This window comes from Ambystoma mexicanum, chromosome 6p, assembly GCF_040938575.1.
Source record: "Ambystoma mexicanum isolate Mex_15411 chromosome 6p, UKY_AmexF1_1, whole genome shotgun sequence".
Classification (NCBI taxonomy): domain Eukaryota; kingdom Metazoa; phylum Chordata; class Amphibia; order Caudata; family Ambystomatidae; genus Ambystoma; species Ambystoma mexicanum.
The window spans coordinates 1,098,970,443-1,098,992,810 of NC_090935.1; the positions used below are offsets into that span (position 1 = coordinate 1,098,970,443).

General features: G+C 48.0%; 1 protein-coding gene across 4 annotated transcripts in view; it reads left to right on the forward strand.

Annotated features, from left to right (window-relative positions):
- The window catches only part of FANCC (FA complementation group C), a 2,294,314-nt gene that overhangs the window by 209,598 nt on the left and 2,062,348 nt on the right, over positions 1-22,368 (forward strand). For 3 of the 4 annotated variants that reach the window (XM_069625705.1, XM_069625706.1, XM_069625707.1), the window contains one exon: positions 15,483-15,793. In XM_069625705.1, the coding sequence (XP_069481806.1) occupies positions 15,626-15,793 (168 nt within the window). In that variant the 5' untranslated portion in view covers positions 15,483-15,625. Of the gene's footprint in view, positions 1-15,482; positions 15,794-22,368 lie in introns of those variants that run through there. The other variant, XM_069625708.1, reaches the window with a different exon arrangement.

The following is a 22,368-nucleotide window of genomic DNA, read 5'->3' on the forward strand; positions in this document are numbered from 1 at the left end:
GTGTGAGTCTACAACAACTAACCTGGATTCAGGGTGGCTGCTAAAAATAAGCATTGGCAATGCCAATAGTTTTGGTGTTCATAGTTGTTTATTGCATTTTACATTTAGCATGGAGGCAAGGAATGTGGAATGACAGCACAGGGAAGAAGGAATTACAGTATGGGAGGGCATGAAGGGCAGTGCCGGAGGGTGAGGGAAGCATTGTGCGGCATGGGGGGAATAAGAAATAAACTGCAACATAAGGGTGAATAAAAAAAAATTGATAGCCAGGCCAGCAATAGTACACAGGAGCACTGTAAAACATTGGGAGGAAGGAGTGGCAGTGCAAATGGGGGAGTAGGAGCGACAGCACAAAGGTGGGAGGAGCGACAGAACAAAATCGGGATGTAGCAACAGCGCAAGGTGGGAAGGAGCAACAGAGCAAAGGGCAAGGAGTGACAAATCAAGTGGGGAAGGAGTGGCGGCGCAATGGGGGGAAGGAACAGCAGCGCAATCGGGGAAGGAGGGACAGCGCAAAGGGGGGTGGGAGGGAGTGAAGGATAAGCACTGCAGACTTGCACTGTGGACATTGCAGAGGATTTTTGTTCTCCATTTGCCGTCCTGACTTATTATTACTGATCACAGTAGGACCGGACCGAGGGCCTGATTCTGAGCTCGTGCTATTTGTAGTGTGGAAAGACGGGATTCTCTCCTCCCAGTTCCCAGTGCCACCATTCTGAGGTGGGTGGAAATGCTGTGCTTTGCAGCAGCAAAAGCTGCTTAAATTTATCGTTTAGATGGAAACCTGTGCTCCAGTGGCACTGCAAGCATCTTCTAAAAGACTGCACTTTTCTATTTCAAGAAAGTTCTCTTAAGCTTTCTTTGAACTAGAAAAGTGGTGCTGCTGTCTAGGAAATGCTATTTTTATAAAGGAAAACGTATGAAGCAGCGTTTAACATCACCTAACTGGTGTCTTATTTTAACTCATCTTATTGACTTGCAAAAACAGTCCTTTTGAGAGCAGAATCCCCTAGAAGTGCCAGCCCAGCACTTCTCATGGTTGTTGTGGAGCGGTAAATGATGCCAAACCACTACATTAGCACTTTCTCAGAATATAGTTATTTTAAAGAACGGTTTCCTCCTTCACAGATGAACACTTCAGTGTTTTTGCATGCACCTCAGGACTGGGCCCCCTCTCTAGCATAAATGCTACAAGGAAGTTAGTAGCTATGACTTCTAGGTTGCATATATGTACATGGTGGCCTCTTCCATCTGATTTCCCGGATCTCTATTCAAACAAAATAATGCGTTGGCACTGGATCGCTCCCACCGTTTGCAAGGCATGTTCTCCCACGAAATACATGTGAATGCACACTTATAAACATATAGTTCGAAGGGATTGGGTCCTCCGACGTATTCCATATCTATGACAGGTAATGTCCACAGCTGTGCTGCTTCGGAAAATCTTCGGTGTCCTACGTCGATGACGTCGATGCGCCGTCCCCGAGGACCTCCTCCGACGGCCGACGTCACCCGATGTGATAAGTAGGACGCACAACGCCCGTAGCCTCAGTTCCGTTTTTTCCGCGAACATGTTTGCTTCGTGAATCTCGGTATGCCTCGACACTTTGGAGTTTGCTGTATTCTTCTCGGTTTGTTGAACCTGTTGGTTTTTGTGAAGACCTGTTTGTGACGATGTCTACTTCGTCTTCTACCCCGCGTCCGGGATTCAAGAAATGCGGGGACTGTGGGTCCAAGATGTCGGTCACAGACTCGCACGACGCCTGCCTCTGGTGCCTTGGGGAGGCCCACGATACGGACGACTGTGTCGACTGCCAGTCGCTCACCACCAAGGCCTTGCGGGAACGCAAGAAGAAGCGACTCTCAGCGTCATCGTCGGAAGTCCAGTCGGTCTCCTTCCAGGAGTCGGTCTCGCCACTCCTCCGCCTCTTCGAGGCATTCCCGAAAGCGCCGGCATCGGTCGCCTTCCCCGTCCTCTTCCGAGGACTCCGCCCGTCGGCGGGTCGCTTATCCCACCATGCAAGCGACACCGGAGGAATGGGCTTCCTTCGGGAAGCAGATGTTAGCGATTCTTGAATAGCAGGGCACCGGTCCATCCATGCCTCCGAGTGGGGTCGGTCGGCACCGGTCAAGAGACACAGCTTGTATGCCTTCGGGCTCGGGTGGTCGGCACGGCTCGCGGGAAAGGTCCCACTCGGACAAGGGTAGCTGTTCTCGCCATGCCTGTTCCAGGTCCCGGTCTTCGACGCGCTCGAGACCGTGTGATCCTGCGCCGTCTTCGAGGAAGACGTCGACGCCTGTGGCGCCAAGGCCGTCGATGATTTCTCTCGAGGCTCCGCCTCCGAGGGGGTTGTCGACACTGTCGGCGCGTAGGTCGACGAGACACGCTCGGAGCTCCGGCTTCGAGGCCTGTGTCGACGCCGTCGATGCTGGCGGCGCTGCAGCTGACGTCGACGACGATTCTCCAGGCGCCGACTCGTTCAACGCCTTTCGAGGCAGTGGTGTCGGAGGGGCCCCGTGGCACGGGGTTACCCCTAGAAAGGCTCTGGCTAAGGTCAGGCATAGCTTTGGTCCCCAGGTGTCTTCCTTTCACCGCCTGGAGTACATTTCAGAGGGTGATGAAGGCTCTGATGAGGGCTTGGTTCCGGTACCAGATGAGCTTCTCTCGGGCCATAGCCAGTTTGATGACCTGAGGCAGTCACTGCATGATGCCAGTGGACTGGACACCTCTCCGGAGGTGGAGTTTTGTAGGCCGGAGCCTGGCACTCATGCTGATTCTTCATACCGGCGCCTTATGTCTCAGGTCACCGAGTACTTGGGATGGTCGGCTCCCCCAGGAGAGTTCGTTCAGGATGATCTCACGAACATCCTTCATCTTGGTCCCCCCACTGACCCGGTACTGCCGTTTCATATGGCTCTGCAGAGAAGGGTGGCGGCGGCTTGGACTGCTCCGGAGAGTCTCCCGGCAGTGGGCAAGTCTTTGTCGCGAAAATACCGTCAAGCCAGTAGCGACCCCTGCTACTTGTCCAGGCACCCCACTCCGGAGAGTTTGGTGGTGCAGGTGGCTACGGTCCCGGCTAAGCAGGCGTCGTATCCTACCATCCCTCCAGATGGGGACGACAAACGTTTTGACGGTTGGGCGAAGAAAGTGTTTTCTTCAGGGGGTATGGAGCTTCAGGCGGCCAACTCCATATGTGCCTTGTCTCGTTTCACACACTCTGTGGAACTGTGTTGCATTAGCGGCTGAACATATTCCCGAAGGGGACGAACGGGATGGTTTCCTTGCTTGGTTCAGGATGGCAAGGATGCCATGTGTGAGGCCGTTCAGGGTTTGGACATGGCAGATTGTGTCAGCCGGTCCATAGCGGCGAGCACCGTAATGCGCAGGTTTGCGTGGTTGCGGAAGTCTGGGTTCACTCCTAATGTGCAGTCCAGGCTCCTCAACATGCCCTTTGACGGTGAACATCTTTTTGGCAGCAAGGCTGACGAGAGCCTTGAGAGGTTGCAGACCTCCAAAGCTGCAGCGAAGTCGTTGGGCGCTGCTGTTCGACAACCTCTGCCTTTTCGTCCTAGGGGACAGCAATGGAGGGGAGGTTCCTTTCGCTATTGCTCGTTCTTCAGTAAAGCAAGAGGAGCTGTCAGTCAAAGAAGCCACCGTAAGAGTTGCAGAGGTGGAAAACAAGGTACTCGAGGTGCCAAGGCCGCTCGGGCAGTTGCCTCTTTTCTCTCGGGCAACGCCGCAGCCGCTACCACTCAGTCATGAGGCCAGGTCCCATGGTTCGCTGGTTGGGGGAAGGCTGGTGCAGTATCTTGTAGAGTGGCGTGCCATTACTTCAGATGTGTGGGTTCTGGAGATCATAACCCACGGCTACTGTCTTCCTTTTCGGCAGAGAACTCACGACAATCCACCTGGGAACCTCTCTTTGAAGAGTCCGGATCCGCTCCTTGCGCAGGAAATTCAAGCCCTGCTGGAGAAAGGCGCCATAGAACTGGTGCCTGTAGCGGAGAGGGACAAGGGATGGTATTCCCCTTATTTTTTGATTTCGAAGAAAGATGGGGGATTGAGTCCCATCATGGACTTGCGCGGTTTGAACAAACTCCTTAGGAAGGACAGGTTCAAGATGGTTACTCTCTCTCAAGTCCTCCAGGCCCTTCAACTTCAGGACTGGTTGGTGTTTCTCGACCTCAAGGACGCTTACTTCCATGTGCCGATCCATCCCAAGCACAAGAAGTACCTGAGGTTCGCGGTTGGCGACTCGCACTTTCAGTTTCGGGTCCTGCCTTCGGATTGACCTCCGCCCCGAGGGTTTTCACCAAGCTCATGGTGGTGGTGGCAGCAGCGCATCTCAGGAAAGGGGGGATTCACGTCTACCCGTACCTGGACGATTGGTTGATCAGGGGGAGCACTCCCGAGCAAGTCCTGGATTTTCTGTCCGTCACCTGCCACTCCCTTCACAAGCTGGGCTTCTCCCTCAATTTAAAGAAGTCCCATTTGACGCCAACACAGCGGCTCCAGTACATCGGAGCAGTGCTCGACGCATCCCTGGGGCTGTGTTTTTTTTTCCTCCCCAGGTGAGGGCTCCTCACATTCAGCAGATGGTGCACAAGTTTCAGCTTGCCCAGACTCTCCCAGCGTCCGAGTTCTTGAGACTGCTCGGCCTCATGGCATCCTGCATTCTTCTGGTGCCAGAGGCCAGGTTGCGGATGAGATCTTTGCAATGGGCACTCAAGCTCCAGTGGTCTCAGTCCTCCAGCAGGTTGTTGGACCCTGGTCAGGTGCCGCCCTCGGTCGCCCAGGACTTTGTGATGGGCCGTTGAAGGCAATCTGATGAAGGGGGCCCCATTTTGGCTGCCCTGGCCAGAGGTGACGATCGTGACGGACGCATCCCTCACGGGATGGGGAGCTCATGCCAACGAGTTGACAGTCAGCGGTCGTTGGTCTCTGTCGGAGTCCAGACTCCATATCAATCTGTTGGAGCTGAGGGCCGTCAGGCTAGCCCTGAAGGCTTTTCTGCCGACTGTGCGAGGAAAGAGTGTCCTGATTCTAACGGACAACACGGTGGCCATGCACTAGCTCATCAAAAAGTGGGGGGGGGCAGGGTCACTTCCTCTGTGCAGGGAGGCGATGCAGCTCGAGTTCTGGGCCATCCAGCAGGAAGTTTTGATCTCGGCTGTTCATCTGGCCGGAGACGGCAACGAGACAATGAGCAGGCAGAGCGCGATCTCTCACGAGTGGGAGCTGGCTCAGGAGATTCTCCTGGAGATCGTCGCCCTTTGGGGGTCCCCTCAAGTGGATCTCTTCGACTCCAGTGTCAACCGGAAGTGCGAAAGGTTCTGCTCGTGGGAATTTCTTGCAAAAGGAGCCTTAGGAGACGCATTCGTGGTGGAGTGGTCATTTCCACTGCTATACGCGTTTCCTCCAGTCCCCGTCATCCCGCAAGTACTGCAGAGGTTACTGAGGTTCTGTTCCCGGATAATCCTCATTGCTCCGGCGTGGGCCCGGAGGACGTGGTACCCGGACCTTCTCGAGTTGTCCATCTGCCCTCCACGTCGTCTTCCCTACCGAGACTTATCTGCTCTCATGGGATGGGGGGGTCAGGTTCTCCATCCAGAGGTCAGATCCCTCAACCTTCACGCTTGGTTTCTGAAAGGTTGAGGTATAAGGATTGGGGACCTCCCTGAAGACGTGATGGAGGTGTTGCTCTCGGCCAGGCGGCCGGCAACAAAGTCTCTGTACCGTTGCCGTTGGAGAAAGTTCTGAGACTGGTGCAGAGTTAAGAATGTGGATCCTTTTGAGTGTGACATTCCCATGGTTCTGTCTTTTTTGCTTTCCTTGGCCCACAGGGGCTTGCAAGTGGGGACCATTAAAGGTTACCTGGCGGCGCTGTCCATATTTAAGCGCTCGTCTGAAGAATGTTCCTATTTTCAGATTCCTTTAATTTCTCAGTTTTTGAAAGGGCTCCCTAATGTGTTCCCTCCGTCACCTTTTCTGGTGCCCGGTTGGGATTTGAACCTTGTTCTTAAGTTTCTTATGGGTGCTCCGTTTGAGCCTTTGTATTCTTGCCCTTTGAGACTGTTAACTCTGAAAACTGTGTTTTTGGTTGCGGTTACTTCCGCTCGCAGAGTGAGTGAGTTACAGGCACTTTCAGTTAAGCCACCCTTCACTCTGTTTCATAAGGATAGGGTTGTCCTTCGAGTTCATCCTTCCTTTCTTCCGAAGGTGGTTTCGGAATTTCATTTGAGCCAGAAGGTTGTTCTTCCGGAGTTCTATCCTCCTCCACATCCTGGTAAGGAAGAGGAGAGGCTCCATAGGCTTGATCCTAGAAGAGCGTTGAGATTTTATATTTCGTGCACGTCCCGGGTCATAATGGACGATCAACTTTTCATTGGTTATGTTGGAAAGCATTTGGGACAAGCTGTGACGAAACAGACTTTGTCTTGTTGGATTATTTTAGCCATCTCCGAGTGTTACCGCTTGGCGGGTAAGGACCCTCCGGCTGGCTTACGGCCCATTCTACCAGGGGAGTGGCTGCGTCTACTGCCCTGTAGAGGGGAGTTCCTATTCATCACATCTGTGATGCAGCCACCTGGGCTTCAGTACATACTTTTGTATGTCACTACTCCCTCGATTCCATCCGAGGGCAGGATCTGGCCTTTGGCAAGGCAGTCCTTTATTCCGCAATTTAATTGGGCATGCTAAATTTGTGTTCTAAATTCTTTTCCCACCTCCTTGCTTGGTACTGCTTTGGGAGTCTGTCATAGATATGGAATACGTTGGAGGACCCAAACCCCTCGAAGAACAAGTTACTTTCTTACCTGGTAACGTTCTTTCGATGGAATGGTCCGACGACGTATTCCATATCGCTGCCTCCCTACCTTCCCCGCTGCAGAATTTCTTTTGCGATTGCAGCTTGCCTTCCGCAAGGTCTTGTGTGTCTGACTGGCAGAAAACTGGTGTCACACGTTGTGGGGGAAAAAACTACAACTGAGGCTACGGGCGTCGTGCGTCCTACTTCTCACATCGGGTGCCGTCAGAGGAGGTCCTCGGGGACGGCGCATTGACGTCATTGACGCAGGACGCAGACGCCGAAGATTTTCCAAAACAGCACAGCTGTGGACATTACCTGTCATAGATATGGAATACGTCGTCGGACCACCCCATCGAAAGAACGTTACCAGGTAAGAAAGTAACTTGTTCTTCGGGTACACTAAAAGCAATCAAGTCGTGTAACATTTACTAACTGCAGACAATTGACACATTTGAAATGTAGACTCCTAATGTGTGCGCAACATTTAGTACAGAACAGTGTTAGTAGCCCCACCTTCTCCTCCTGTGCTGCCTGTCAATGTGCATGGGAATGGTGGGCGCTGCTGGCAAAAGGAGTGCAACGGTCCGTTATTCCTCATTTCCCTTTAGACATGGCCAGTCTGATGCGCCTGACAAAGTAAAACAAGCACAGAACAACAGAAACAGTGAAAGTGGATTTGCAGCACTGTTTGTTTTGTTTTATTAGCATGTATGTAGCGCACATCAGTCCGCAGACATCGTGGCACTTTTTACAGTACATACTTTGGTTACATAGTCATAGGCAATATATATACAAAGATTACAATGGTTATATTACATTTCTGGTTATAATACAATATACATGGTATGGGTCGTGGTACTAATTGAGATAAGTGGATTTGAGATTGTTGCGGAAGGCAGCGATGGAGGTTTCAGCTCTCATAGAGGCAGGGAGAGAGTTCCAGAGTTGTGGTGCAATGTAGGAGAAGCCTAGGCCTCCTGCAGTCGCTCTCTTGATGCGTGGGACGTGTAGCTGGTTGGTCTACTGAGCTCTGGTAGGGCGGGTGGAGGTGGTCCTTGATATAGCTTCAGAAAGGTATGTAGGAGCAGTGTTGTTGATGCATCTGTGTGTGATGGTAAGGATTTTAAGCGTGATTCGGTCTTTGGCCTGGAGCCAGCGTGCTGAGCGTCTAGCATGTGATATGTGGTCCCTTCTGGGGATGCTCATTGCGGCTCTGAGGGCGTTGTTTTGTGTAATCTGTAGTCTATGGATGTTTTTGGAGGAGGTGCCAGCTAGGACAGCGTTACAGTAGTCGAGTTTAGCGCCTATGGTTGCTCTAGCTATGGCCACACGGTTGGGAGAGGATAGAAAGGGTTTGTTGGTATTGATGAGTTTGGTGCTGAATGCTGACGCGGAGGCTATGGCGCTGACTTGTTTGTTCATGGATAGGTTAGCGTCAATGTGAACACCTAGGGTCTTGACGGATGATGATACAGGTATGGTAGAGTTATCTATGTTGAAGTTGGCGTATTGGGGGCTTAGCTTCGTTATTGTGTTTTTTTGTCCAAGAATGAGGATTTCAGTTTTCTCTCCGTTGAGGCAGAGGCCATTGGTTGCCATCCAGGCTTGGATAGTAGCATAGATATTGTTAAGGTTGGAGGCGTCTTGGTGGTAGAGTCCAGTTAGGGGTATGAGAACTTGCGTGTCATCTGCATAGTTGGTATATGCCACACTTATGGAGTCAAGTAAGTCAAAAAGGGGGTGGGGGCTGTACAAGATCCTTGGGGGACACCGCAGTTAATAGTGATAGGGTCTGCGTTTGCTGTGTCAGAGTAGACCTTCATGGCCCTTCCTTCGAGGAAGGAGGTGATCCAGGATGCTGCTTGTTTGGAGAAATGGGCTGCGTGAGTGAGGTGGGTGGTAAGTGTTTGGTGATCTACCAGGTCAAAAGCAGCTGATAGATCAAGGAGGAGGAGCAGGGCTGGTTTGCCTTTGTCCATGATACGTGTGATTTTGTTTTTTAGGTCTATTAAGGCAGATTCTGTTCCATGTCCGACCCGGAAGCCAGATTGCCTTTTGCCTAGTATGGAATTAGTTTCTATGTATGATTGGATTTGATTGTGAGCTGCTTTGTCCAGAATCTTCAGGAGGAAAGGGACTGTCGTTATTGGTCTGTAGTTGTTGGGTTGCGCTGGGTCAAGTGTGGCTTTTTTTTTAAGTGGCCGTACCCAGGCTTCCTTGAGATTATTCGGGACGGTTCCTGTTTGGAATGATGCATTAATGAAGGCAGTAATCAAAGGGGCTAGGTCATTAGCGCATTCCTTGATGATTTTGGGAGGGCAGAGGTCTGCTTTGCAAAGGGATGGTTTGAGATTTTTGATGAGGATAAGGACCTCAGGTTCTGTGACATCTCTGAAGGCGAATTGTGCGTGATTACATTGGTTACACTTATCTTGAGTAGGGCGGTTGGTTTTTAGGTTTGGGAGGGGCTTGCAGTGGTTTTGTATTTTATTCTGAAGGAGTTTTATTTTGTTGAGCATAGCGGTCTGGATACTAGCAGTGGTCGTCTCAAATTGGCTCTCGTTTTCTCATTTTCCGAAGTTTATCAAATGTGTTCCATTTGCTTTAGTGACAACAATTATATTAAAGTGCCTAGAAACATTTCATCCTGTGGTGTTCTATACAAATAATAATGTATTTCACGATGTCCTTAACAAAATCTGCTGTTCAGTTAATATGCTTGCAGTAGTTTACCTGCTGGTTGTGGGATTCATGTTACTTCAATTAATTGACTGGCGCCCACACATTCCACCACATAACCCAGATTATAGTTACCCTTTACTTGCTCTCTTTTTACTTTAATGCAATTTTAAAGATTTGCTGCAAGGCAATTGTCTTTCGGGGACCTAGACGCTGGTTACAAGTGTCATGATAGGGCAAAAGACAACCGGCTGATGTGATATCTGCTGACTTCTTACTAATAAACTAGCTGTCCAGACTCTTTGGATCATGGACCAACATTGTTGACACTTGCTCCTAACCACACAATCTTGTTTTCCCTCTTGTTTACTCCTGAATGCATAATTTCCTGTTTCCTTATTTGTGTTGGGTCTGACTTACGCTTAATTTGTTTTGTTAGTGACTTTATTTTATTCAGGGTTTGGTAGTTTTCTTTTTACTCGTTTAAGAAATGTTGTATCTGTATGTTGTGATGAATCAGACAATGTCATTCTTTCCCAGAGGTAGGCTACCTGATCCTGACCCTGCGGGTGGCCAAATGAGGGAGGGCCACAGGGGGGATGCGTCCCTCAGCGGGGTGATACAGCATTGTCAGATAGGAACACATATCCCCCTTTCCCTTTTAGGGAAATTCCCGCCATACCTCAACCCTTTATTGCTTACTGCGATAGTTCCCTTCTACTACCCACACCACCTACTAAATATCATGCAAGTAAAACACCAAAAACTCTCTGTCCTTCCTAACACTGGGATGGGGAGGCTGAATGGAGCAATGAAGAGCCATGAATGTGATCAGCACAAGAAGCTCTCTAGTCGTTGTGAGCATTTGCTAGGTGCCGGGACATTTAAAAAACCCATCCAGCGTGTCTGGGAGAGACAATGCCTCTAGGAGTCCCGTGAAACCGAGAACGCCGAGAGGGAAGGCAAGCGAGAGAAAGATCTGAGGAGTACCACCTACTGGACACGCTGCCGAAGCAACCTTCCAGCCATTCTCTGCCATGTCTGTGGCTGGTTAATGATATCTCGACCGAGAAAAGAGATATACGGGCCTGACACCCCAATTTCAGAGAGCTGAGCGAGAAGCAATTGGCAGAGACAGTTGAGGCCGAGAACCCAGACAGGAAGCCCCGTGCACACGAGAGCGAACGAGAGTAATGGGTCGAGAGGGGAGAAAACAAACCAAATAAAGCATACCCAGGCCTGGCAAAGAGGGGAGCCAAGTCGTTGTAACGGAAATAGGCAAACGTTAAGTTTTGAACCCGCATCTAAGTATCTTTGTGAACCTTGTATGAAGAAGTCCTGGCAGGAGAGTATACCAGGCATTGTCAAGTTTGTGAATCAAGTATATCAAATGAACTGTAATCAAAGATGTCTTTGAATTAAGTCAGTGAATTAAGTCAGTGAATGCGCAGAAAAACCTGTCAAGGGAGTACGCCCAAGTTGCATTATATTTAAATTGTTTGTTGACTAAGGAACCCCAAGCAAGATTCATGCCCTTAGGAGTTTGGATGTTTCTTGAACAGACCTGGGGAAGAGAGAATATTTCCCCAAACGTGAACTGCAATGCCAAGAGGAGGGAGATATCTTCAGGGGCTTTAAAGAACATTTGTTGTTTTGTCGAACTGTTGTGTTGTTGGAGAGACCTGGGGAAGGAGCCATTCCCTGGAACTGGAGTATTGTCCATTAGGAACTTTTGTGTTGGAATTACATCTCTCTCTGAACATTTGCACACCTTTTCAAGGACATTACCCATAACGCTTTAGAGTTAGTTCAGATTGTAAGGGCTAGAATAGTACCTCAGTACGTCAGTCACAGGATGCTTCATTTTTGGACATCTTGACATGGGACAAACGCTTCATTTTGTTTGAGGTACGGAAAATACCTCCTAGAGTTAGGGACAGTGAGGCCTTTTCCAACCCCCCTCTTTGTGTTAATAAAAGTTCATAACCTAAACATCCTCTGTGTCTGTGTCTCATTCCTGGCTCTTCACATATGGTGTCAGAGGTGGGATCGGGCCCAGTTGATTCAAACTGGGGGACCCATAAATGAGGAAGAGAGCAACCGGGAATTCTCTTCCCCATCCAGTAGGTCATAAACTCAGAAAACAGAGGCCAGCCAACCCCACAACCACTTAGGCTACAGGATAGGGGTTACCTTCCATCTATTGACCTCACATGTCATTTTCCTCATAAGCAAGGCTGTGGAGGGGGACATTTATCACCTTTTTAGTCCCAGCGATTATATGGTACAGGGGAGAGACAAGATAAGTCTCTTTAGACTTGCAGATAAACATCTCCCGACTTGCCATTTATGCTATGTCCCATAGAGAAAGAGAGTTAAACATACTACCCGTTCTCTCCTGTGGAAACAAACCGAGATTTGCTCTCTTAAATCTTTCTTCAACCCCAATTAAAACCAGAAGGAGCGAGTTGGTGGGAAGTCTAGTGTATGAAACTTTAGGGGAACCTTACTCCCATGAGACACTCAGGGAAGGTAAAGGAGGTTACCCTGAGAGTCCATCTGATAAGAAACTGCAGAAAATGTTCTCTATCTCTTACGGGAAAAGACCAAACCTCCCAATGTCTTAATATCTTTGAAATGTTTCTTCCCTCAAGAAAGTGAACCTGGGACCACGAGAATATCACTCTACACTCAGGTCAGTGGAATACCCGAGCAACCAGTATCAATCTCTCACCCAGCCTTCCGAAATACCTGAGTCCTAAATGGGGCCCCTATTAGAGATGATGCAGTCCTCCCATTTTTACATCCTTTTGGGAGATTTCTTATCCCTCAGAGACAAAAAAACTGCAGCTTCACAGTCTCAAAATATTCTGTTCTCCTCTTTGGGCAACAACCTATCAGAGTTATCCAATCACCCTGACAAACAAGAGACCCTCGAAGTAGGAGCAGAGGATCAAGTGATACCAACCCCTAGACTATCCTCCCCTACACGAGATGAACTGGATCCCTCATGGGAAGAATGTGGATTCACTCCATGCTATTGCCCTTTTGACCAAGATGATCAAAACCCATCCACCTCAGGGACACCAATCAATGGTTCACAGGAATTGGAAACACCCGATAAACCTAAAGGTAAGCACCAGGTTTTGATGTTGCGATAATAGAGGATGAAAACTGAGGTATACCATCTATTATATCCCCTTTTCCTACTGCAGATAAGAGGTTGTTTTTCTTCTGGAGTATGGACATCCAGCAAGAAATTGCACCCTGAATAGGATTGATCTCCCCACCATACCATCATTTAAAAGAATCAAGTCAGAACGGGCAAAGTAAGGAAGCGAGGGCTGAATCATCTTCGAGTATCCTCTGTGCTCAACCTACTGATATACTAGCAAACTGGACAGAGAATCCAGAGAAATATCTTCCTAAAGAGAGGAAAAATAAGAGCAGGAGAAGATCTAATACTTTCCTCTTTACAGGGAGGAAATCCTCCTCTAGAGTCCCTGTCACTCTAGAGGGGAATCTCCTCTGGGCCCAGTTGGATAGTGGAAGCAAGAGTTGTGCCATACGGGCAGAATTACTTCCTCCAACGGTGGAAAAGGATGGGACAAGAAAGAGTAGGCTGTGTCCATGGCCATGTGGAAAACCATCCACAGATCCAACTCCTTTTTACCATCTTGGGAAAAGAAGTATATTTGACAGTGGCTGTAATCTCCAATTTACAGCCCAAATAGTTATAGGGAGTAGCGTACCCCAGTTCAACCAGTGGGTCTCACAGATGGCACAAATAAAAAATGCAAACCCACAGAGGTGAACCTGCATGTTCAAAGGGACCATCTAACCCACAGGTGGGAGAACCCCTAACATATTTCTTTCAGAAAAGGGACCTCCTAGGGACCATCAACAATTCTCAGTTTATTCCCTTACAGATTCCTGGGAAGAAGGCGTTTTCACCCAAGGATCCAACTTGGAATTGGGAAACCCAATTTGCAGAAAGGCCCAAAGTACGAAATTCGCTACTCCAAGCAAGAGGGGCACCCTTGGGCGGGAAGCCAGAGCATTAGGGGAAGGCTGTGTGATGAATCGGACAATGTCATCAATCTTTTCTCTGAGGTGGCCTCTCCCCATGTAGGCTGGGGACGGCAGCCGCTACCTGATCTTGACCCTGTTGTTGGCTATATGAGGGATGGCCATATGGGGGCAGCGACCCTCAGGGGCGTGGGGGGCTTGAGGGGTGTGATACAGCATCATCAGGTAGGAACACATATCCAACTTCCCCTTTTAGGGATGTTCCCTTCATACCTTAACCCTATATGGCTTACTGTGATAGTTCCCTTGCACTACCCACAGCACCTACTAAATATCATGCGAGTAAAACACCAAAACGCTATGTCCTTTCTATACTTATGGAAACACTGGGATGAGGAGACTGAATGGAGCAATGAAGATCCATGCATGTGAAAAGCACAAGACGCACTCTAGTTGTTATAAGCATTTGATAGGTGCCGGGGCATTTAAAAGAAAACATCCAGCATGGCTGGGAGAGATGCTGCCTGAAGGAGTCCCATGAAACCGAGAACGCCGAGAGGGTAGGAAAGTGGGAGCGAGAGGGAGATCTGAGAAAGAGGAACTCTTGGAGACACAAGCAACCTTCCGAACAACCTCGGGCTTGTCTGTGGCTGGGGATCGATATCCCAACTGAAAAAAGACAGCTGGGTCCGAGAACCCAGACGTGGGTGGCGAGCTGAGCAAAAAGCAAGAGGCAGAGACAGCTGGGGCTGAGAACCCATACACAGGTGGAGAGCCGAGAGAGAATTAATCAGCAGAGAAGCCGCTGACCGCAGAAGGCACCCATATGCCAGGTGGAAGCACCTCTCCAGAATGCCGCACAACAGAAAAACATTTACGCGGGCGTAGAGATTTTTGCTGAAGGTCTGGAAGGTCATGGGTATTCCTGAGCAACCAAGAGTAACAGGTCAAGTGACCCGATGGGAGAAACCAAGCCAAATAAAGAACACCCAGGCTTGGCAAAGAGGGACGCCAAGTCGCCGTAACTGAAATAGGTGAACGTTAAGTTTTAAACCCGCCACTTAGTATCTTTGTGAACATTGTATGAAGGAGTCCTGGCAGGAAAGTATACCAGGGAAAGTCAAGTTTGTGAATTAAGTGCATAAAGTGAACTATGCTACAAAAGCACTTGCAAGAGTACACCAGGCCAATTTGAATGAAGTCACATTGAATGCGGAGAAGAACCTGGCGAGGGAGTACACCAGGTATCCCATAAAACTAGGACTTGCAATCAAGTTGCATTATTTTTAATTTGTTTGTTGACCAAGGAACCCCAAGGAAGATTCATGCCCTTAGTATTATGGACGTTTCGTGAACAGACCTGGGGAAGGGAGAACATTTCCCCAAATGTCAACTGCAACACCAAGAGGAGGGGGATATCCTCTGGGGCTCTAAAGAAGTTTTGTTGTTTTGTTGAACTGATGTGTTGCTGAAGAGAGACCTGGGGAAGGGAGCCATTCCCTGGAACTCTGAGCATTATCCTTTACAAGATTTTGTGGTGGAATTGCATCTTTCTCTGAACATTTGTGCACCTTCGAAAGGCCATGAATATTACCCTTAACACTTTAGAATGTGAGGGCTAGAATAGGACTTCGACACAGGACGCTTTATTTTTAGACATCCTGACATAGGACACACCCTTAATTTTGATTGAGGTAGGAAAAATACTTCCTAGAGTAGGGACAGTGAGGCATTTTCCAACCCCCATTTTTGTGTTAATAAAAGTTTATAACCAAAACATGGGTCCTCTGTGTCCGTGTCTCATTCCTGGCTCTTCACAATGTACTCAGATTTTATAATTGCATAGTGAATATTTTGATCTTGTACAGCTGCCTTTTAGGCTTAAAGGTGGCGTAAATAAATGCTCTGGCAATGTTTTCTGCTAGAAAAGTTCATTTAACTAACAAAACTTTCTTTCAATTTCAGGATCTTCCAAAACACCCTCAGAATACAACATGTGAGAAAGACAAAGCGTTGGCAGTTGTGATGATGGAAGAACAAAATACTTCTCCCACTCATTAAACGTTGTAAATCTACAGCAGCTCCTAAATGATCACCTTCATATTAGAATGGCCCTGAATAATAAAGATCTTCCTGGACTGAATTTCGAATTTTGGCTGACTAAGGCCATTGAGTGGGAGCAAACCACCACTTTGGAATCGCAGCGAGATGTCTGCGTTCACCTCCCGAAGTTACAGCAGTTCTTGATGAAGATTCACGAGACCTTGAAACACATGGCAAGTACTTCCATTCATTGAATGAGTATTTTGAGATAACTACTTTTGATCTTAGTGTAAAAGGGGAAAACGGATGCACAAAGAAGCAAAAAACCTTAATTGAGGCAAACCTTGCAGCAGTGGAGAGGCTTAATGTATTGGCCTAATGATATATTTTATTTATAGCGCGCCTACACACAAGTGTTTCAAGCCGCGACAAGGCAAGAGGGGGGCCAAGGAGGACAAGACAACGATCTTACTAGGCTAAGTGACATTGAGAACACCCAAGTGCAGGGGAGCGGTAAGGGGGAGAAGCGCCGGGGGAGGAGAAGTGTGAGACAAGGAGAGGACAAACGCGTAGTGCGGCCAACAAGTGGCAGTGCAAAGGGGTTAAGTGCAGACAGCAAGGGTTAGATAAGTGGAAGTATTGGTGATGTAGGGTTGCAGATACAGCTCCAGTGCTTGGGTGCAACTGGGAGGGTAGGGACCTGGGCCCGTGATGAGTTGCAAAGGACGGAGAGTAGAGGTGGGTAGATTTACAAAGAGGCTGTTGCAGTAGTCCAGCATAGAGAGAGCCAGTGCTCTGGAGACAGTGAGCTTCTGGGGGAAGGAGAGGAAAGGAAGAATAACTCTGAGGATGTGCAGTTGGTAGTTTGACTTCTTGGAGATGTCGGAAATGTGAGGAGAGAAGGAGAGTGTGGCGTCAAAAATAACTCTGAGGTTCTTAGCCTCATGTGGGAGGGCAAAGGGGACCAAGGGAGGCCAGCCAGAGAGTGGAGGGAAAGAGGGAATCAGGTGTGCCGATGAGGAGGATCTCTGTCTTACTGGCATCCAGGCAGAGATTGTTGGCAAACTTCTGGATTGCAGACAGATAGGGATGAGAGAAGGAGAAGAGGCGGCAGAGGGGAGCCTGAAGGTGAGTTCGGTATCATCCGCATAGCACTGGAAGTTTGGGCAGAGAACAGCAATGCAGTGGGCGAGAGGTGCCAGGTATTGGTTGAACAACCGGAGAGAAAGGTTAGACCCCCATGGGGAACGCCACAGGTGGAAAGAGAGATCGAGGAGAGGAAGGACTCAAGTTTGCACTGGGAGGGTCGGTCAAAGAGGAAAGAAGTAGCCAGGCCAGAGCCTGATCAGTGATACCCAGGTTATCACGGAGTTGGTTGAGCAGGATGGCGTGGTTGACAGTGTCAAAGCCAGAGGCGAGGTCAAGTAGGATGAGGACAGAGGGGAGAATAGAATCTAGGTTAGCGAGCACGTCTCCACGGATGTTCAAGAGAGCAGTTTCTGTGCTTCTGGCTGCTCTGAAGCCAGACTGATGATCATGGAGACAGCCAACGGATTCAGTGTGAAGATTAAGCTGGGAGATGGCCAGCTTTTCCACGAGTTGCCCAGGAAAGGAATGATAGAGATCGATGGATTGCAGGCAGATTGAGGAAGCCGCCTAGGGTAATCTTTTTACTGAACCTCTGCTTTATTATGAAAAGCCCGCTTTCTTCTGGTTGCACTAGCACATGGCATTTGGAAACCAACCAAAGGGCTTCTCGCAAAGAAGAAATATCACTTTAAAATAAACAAGAATTTGATTCTGGTTGTCTGTTATAAATCTGATTATTCAAAGCCCCTCTACATGCACAATTGAAATGCATCTCCTAAATCTTAATGGATCTGCTAAAATACTAGCCTTGTCAACTACTATGTTAATGTTGCCGTAAGTCTTTGCTTGACAGTCATGCCATTTGCTTGGCTTACATTTGAGGGCCCTCAAACGTGGCCTGCTTTATGTTTAGCCATATGCTTTTAAGAGGCTGAAACTTAAATGTTTGAAACCCCTTACTGATTCTTATAGGTTTTTAAACAGAGTCACTGCAGCTGCCATTTATTTCTAGTCTAAGATTTCAGTTTCTCAATTTTATTATTGTTAATGGGAATTATAATCCGAAGTAACAGATTGAAACAAAAGTTGCACTTCTGAACTTCTTCCCTTCCATTAATGTTTTTTGACATCATTATGCTATATTCCTTTGGTATTTGTGAAAAGCTAAATTGGCACAGATGCAGTGGCATTTTAGCACTGTGGGTTCTCTTAATTTCTGGTAAATCTTAGTCTGTCATACCGTGAAGTAGAACAGCACCATGCACCATTATATAATGTCAGTTTTGTTTGTAATGCACTACACCACCATGAATGTTGCCTAACAATCATAAAAGCACACATTTCCAGGGTTGCAGTGTACTTTTTTAGAGATTAATTCAGTAGGTACTGTTGGACGTGCAAGGGTTCTGAGGCGATGTGTAAATCCTGTCTGGAAAAAATGCTGTGCAGGGGGGTGAGCAAGTGTGCCTTGGTAGAGAGTGTTTAATAATCCAGCGCAATTGCAGTTTCTGTTTTAGACCACACCACCATTGCAGTTATGGCATCATAATACAAGTACAATTACAGCAGTAGATCTAATCATAAAGCCATTGAAAATGACCAGATAACGGTGCATTTTCAAGCGTGCATCTAATCATAATAGTGTTCAGATAAATTAGTTGCAGGATTATGCAAATGGGAAAACCTGGCAAAAGGTGCAAACCCCACAACCAGGATTCTGAGATATCAGGGATTAATGATAATACACCTTAATTAACTTAATGGGTAATGTTTGACAAGTCTCATTTTGAATTGAAAAGAGTTGTAGAAACCACACATGTGGTGAGTCCTCCCAAATCTCTGCAGATTTGCTCTGGAAAGGATGTAATGTGGACTCAAATTCAGCCTCGTCCTTCTCTGAAATATATGCCTAACCACCACTGAGAACCGCTAACCAAAGCAAGTTCACTTCCATAACGGAGGCCTGAAGGTCATCAAAGTTCTATACGAGTAGAGAGATAGGTTGCTTTGTGTAGGGAGGACTTTGGTCACGTCAGGGCTTTATGTAACAGGATGGTTTGCAATGTTAGAAATATGATGTGGCGTGGGGTGACGAGGGGTTCATTTGAGGAAGGATAGTGGCACCGTCTTGCCTCAGAGACCAGAGCAACCCTCACAGGACTCCCCCACTCACTTTCTTCATGACCCAAATGTACCCCTTTCCTCCAAGGACTGCTTTCCTGTTGGTTGTTCAAGCCTGAAGGAATCACCACAGGCAGAGATGAAAGCAATGTCCTAAGTCTCACCAGGTGTGTCTTTGACATTTAGATCCTCCAATTTCTGCTAGATTTGATAGGTTCCTCTAATTGTAGTTAGAAAAAGAGGCATGCTAGGGTTTCTGGGCACCAATTGTAAATATGCGTTTAAGGGAATCACTAACTCCGTTTTGACTAGTACAGGAAGCCAATCCATGATCACAATAGATCAGAGGCTGCGTAGTTGTCATGGATATGACTAGAAGTGCAATAAAATTTGATATCCATAATCTATTTTGCTCATTATGTTTGCATGTTTTATAAAGGGCAAACATGCTGCTTTCGGAGCACTTACAGATGTTGTAGGATGCTGCAGTGTGCTTCAGACAGCCCTAATAAATGTAGAGGACATCTTTACAGTAGGCCACCATGTCCTGTTCTGTAGGTGCAAAAACTAGGTGACCCTCAAGATACTCTCAAGTGAGGGTGGCCTTCAGTTTGTAAGTTTCCCCCACTGTCTAATTCTCCATGTTTGCCTCCCTGGAAGACCTTGAGCCCTTCCATTTACCTTTCTGATTAGTCACAATGTGATGACCACTCCATACTTAAGCCTGTGCTAAGCTCCTCTAGGTAGGGAACGCCTGGTGGCGCTTCACCGAGATGGTGGCACCATGTTCAGCTCAGTTCGTTTCAGGGAGATGCTTCCACAACCCCTGAGTAATTTGGCCTGAACATGACTGGAAAATGAGTACCTGAACAGGACACCCCGAGCAGTCGGCAGGAGAACTATGAGGGCTGCGGGCCGCGCCGAGTGTGTGGGCTCAGTGCCCGGGTGCTTCTGGAGAGTCAGTCTGAGTCCAGCATGTTGATGGCGGTCTATGTGGGACGAGATCTGTACCGGTGTGGATTTGGAGTTCATCCCCAGGGGCCGGTTAAAGTGGGGTGGCCCGGTTCTTTTTCCACGACTGGATTGTACATTGGCGCTGAGAGGGTTGCCACGAGGAGGCTGGGTTTTCATGTGATCGTCATTAGCTGCAGATGGTGTCATTCATTTGATATTGCCTGGACATTTCATTTTCATGAGTATCCTGGTAGCGCCGTACATGCTTGGACAGAATGGTCATCTGAAGCAGGAATAATTCTGGGATGACAGCGTTGCAGCTAGGCGGAGGCACAGGCTTGGTAGGGTGGTCCTGCGCCTTGGAAAATGGGGGGGGGGGCAATAAAGCTGGCCTGGCCATTGAGGTGAGGAGCTGTGGAGATCCTGGGGATGATCATAGAAAGTGCCCCTTTGCAGACGCCTGTGCTAGTAGTGGCAGACATAATACGAGCATTAGCTTGATGGCTGTATCTAAGCACAATCTGCAGAATGATTTACCACCATCAGGCTGTCTCTCTGATACAGGTGCTGGTGTTGCGACTATGGAGCGAGGTAGTTCCTAGTGCTATAGCGGTGAGTGTTGAGAACAAGCGATATCCTCTGCAGCCCACCCCTATCTACGATCTGCTGCGATTAAAATATCCTCTCTGCAGCTGCTAAGGGTAATAAACCACTGATGAAAATTTCATTTTCTCACATGGAGAGGCCAGTGACGGTGAAATCAAAATCCACTGGGCACCTCTAACCCCAAAGGCAGTAAAATGGCGGCAGCAGAAGACGCAAGTGGAAATGAGATGGGCAGTGTTCCCCTGAGCCCTACCATTGATATGGCGGTCCTCCTGGTGCAAATTAAATTGGGACTTTGACTCTGTCAATGGAAACCTGGATAATCTAGTCTATAAGATGGACCGCATTCAACAGCGCACCGAGAAGGAAAGTGGGAGATTCTCAGAGGCGTAACTTTGAATTGGGATGTTGGAAGATACACGCACTGAGGTACGGGCAAAGAACGAAAAACAAAGATTTGGAAGCTAAATCCCAGTGCAATAATATTCACATAGTAGGAGAGCCAGAGTTGGTAAAACCACAGAACATGAAGTGTTCATCGAGACCCTTATAAAAGAAGTTCTGGCTGACCTGCCCCAGGCTCAGCGGTTTCTTGTGCAGCGGGCGCAACGAGTGTCGACGCAGGTCCCGAAGTCTGGCCGTATTACAAGACCTTTGTTGTCTACTGAATCGTAGAGACAGAGACATTCTCCTTCGGAGAGCAAAAGTGCTTGCTGATCTCATTTCAGGCATCCAAAATCTCATTCTACCCAGACTTAATTCCGGCAGTCCAGAAGTATCTTTTGTTGCTGCGAAGCGCAAGCTCTGGGAGCGTGGTTTACAATATGCCATGCTGTACCCATCTAGATTGATACATGACAATAAAACTCACTTCTTTACAGAACTGGCTGAGGTGCAGTCCTTCTTGGAGATGCTACCCAAACTCTGACAGCGCAGTGAGGGCAATGTGGCTCTGGTCCTAATCTATTGTTATCCAAACTAATTCTCATTGTTTTTGATTGTCTTGGCCTGAGACGTGACCCTTCATTCATTTTTCTGTTGAGCATACTGGTATTTATTTCTTAGCGACATGATTGGGGGGGGATACAGAAGAATTTTAAGAATGTTACTAATTGGCATATCCTTGTACTAAGGTTGGTTTGAGCTGGGTTGGGGTGATCTCCCCTTCGCTGGTAGGGGTGGTTGAGTGATGTTCCTGGGATACTTACCAATTTGGTTGATGTTTAGGGGGTATGCTCTGGTAAGTTGGGGTTTCGCTGCAGGTAGGGATATGGCATTGGGTGAAGGAGTGGGAGGTGGGGAAAAGGGGTGTTTTTTTTTTTTTGGTTAAAATTGGTTCTCATATGGCGAGGTGCATGAGAAGAGCGTTTAGGGCTACACCAAGTAGAACTGACATGGCCTATCAGAACTATTACGATTGGAGGAGGGACTAACTTGAAGCTTCCTGATACATGCACGTTGCTTAGTTGGAATGTGCAGGGCTTAAATAACAATGCTAAAATGCAGAGAGTTCTAGTGTACTGAGCGACGCAGAGCAAGCATAATCATGCTACAAGAATCTCATCTCATGGGGGGCTGCGAATGAGGCATTGGCAAAATCCTGGGGTCTACGAGATGTTACACATCCTTCTCCACGTATACACAGGGGACAGGGGGTTATAACCCTTAGCCATAAATCCCTTGGGTTTCAGGTGCTAAAGCAGGAACATGATCCAGAAGGTAGTTATATCATCATCTCTAGTGTGATCGAGCAAAAATGTTTCCCTAATCAATATTTATGCGCCGAATATTGATGATCCTGCGTATTACAAACATAATGTTTAGGTGTTTCTAATACTCCCACACTCAATCGCTGGGGTTTTTAACACTATTTTAGATCCTGATTTATACAGGTCAGGTGGTAGAATGAGGCTGTTGTCCTTGGCAGCCTGAGAAATATGGGCGGGCATGTCTGAATTAGGACTGCATGATATTTGGCAAACCCTACACCCTGGCACAACGATCATTCCCCGGTGATATGGACATTAACCTTGCATGG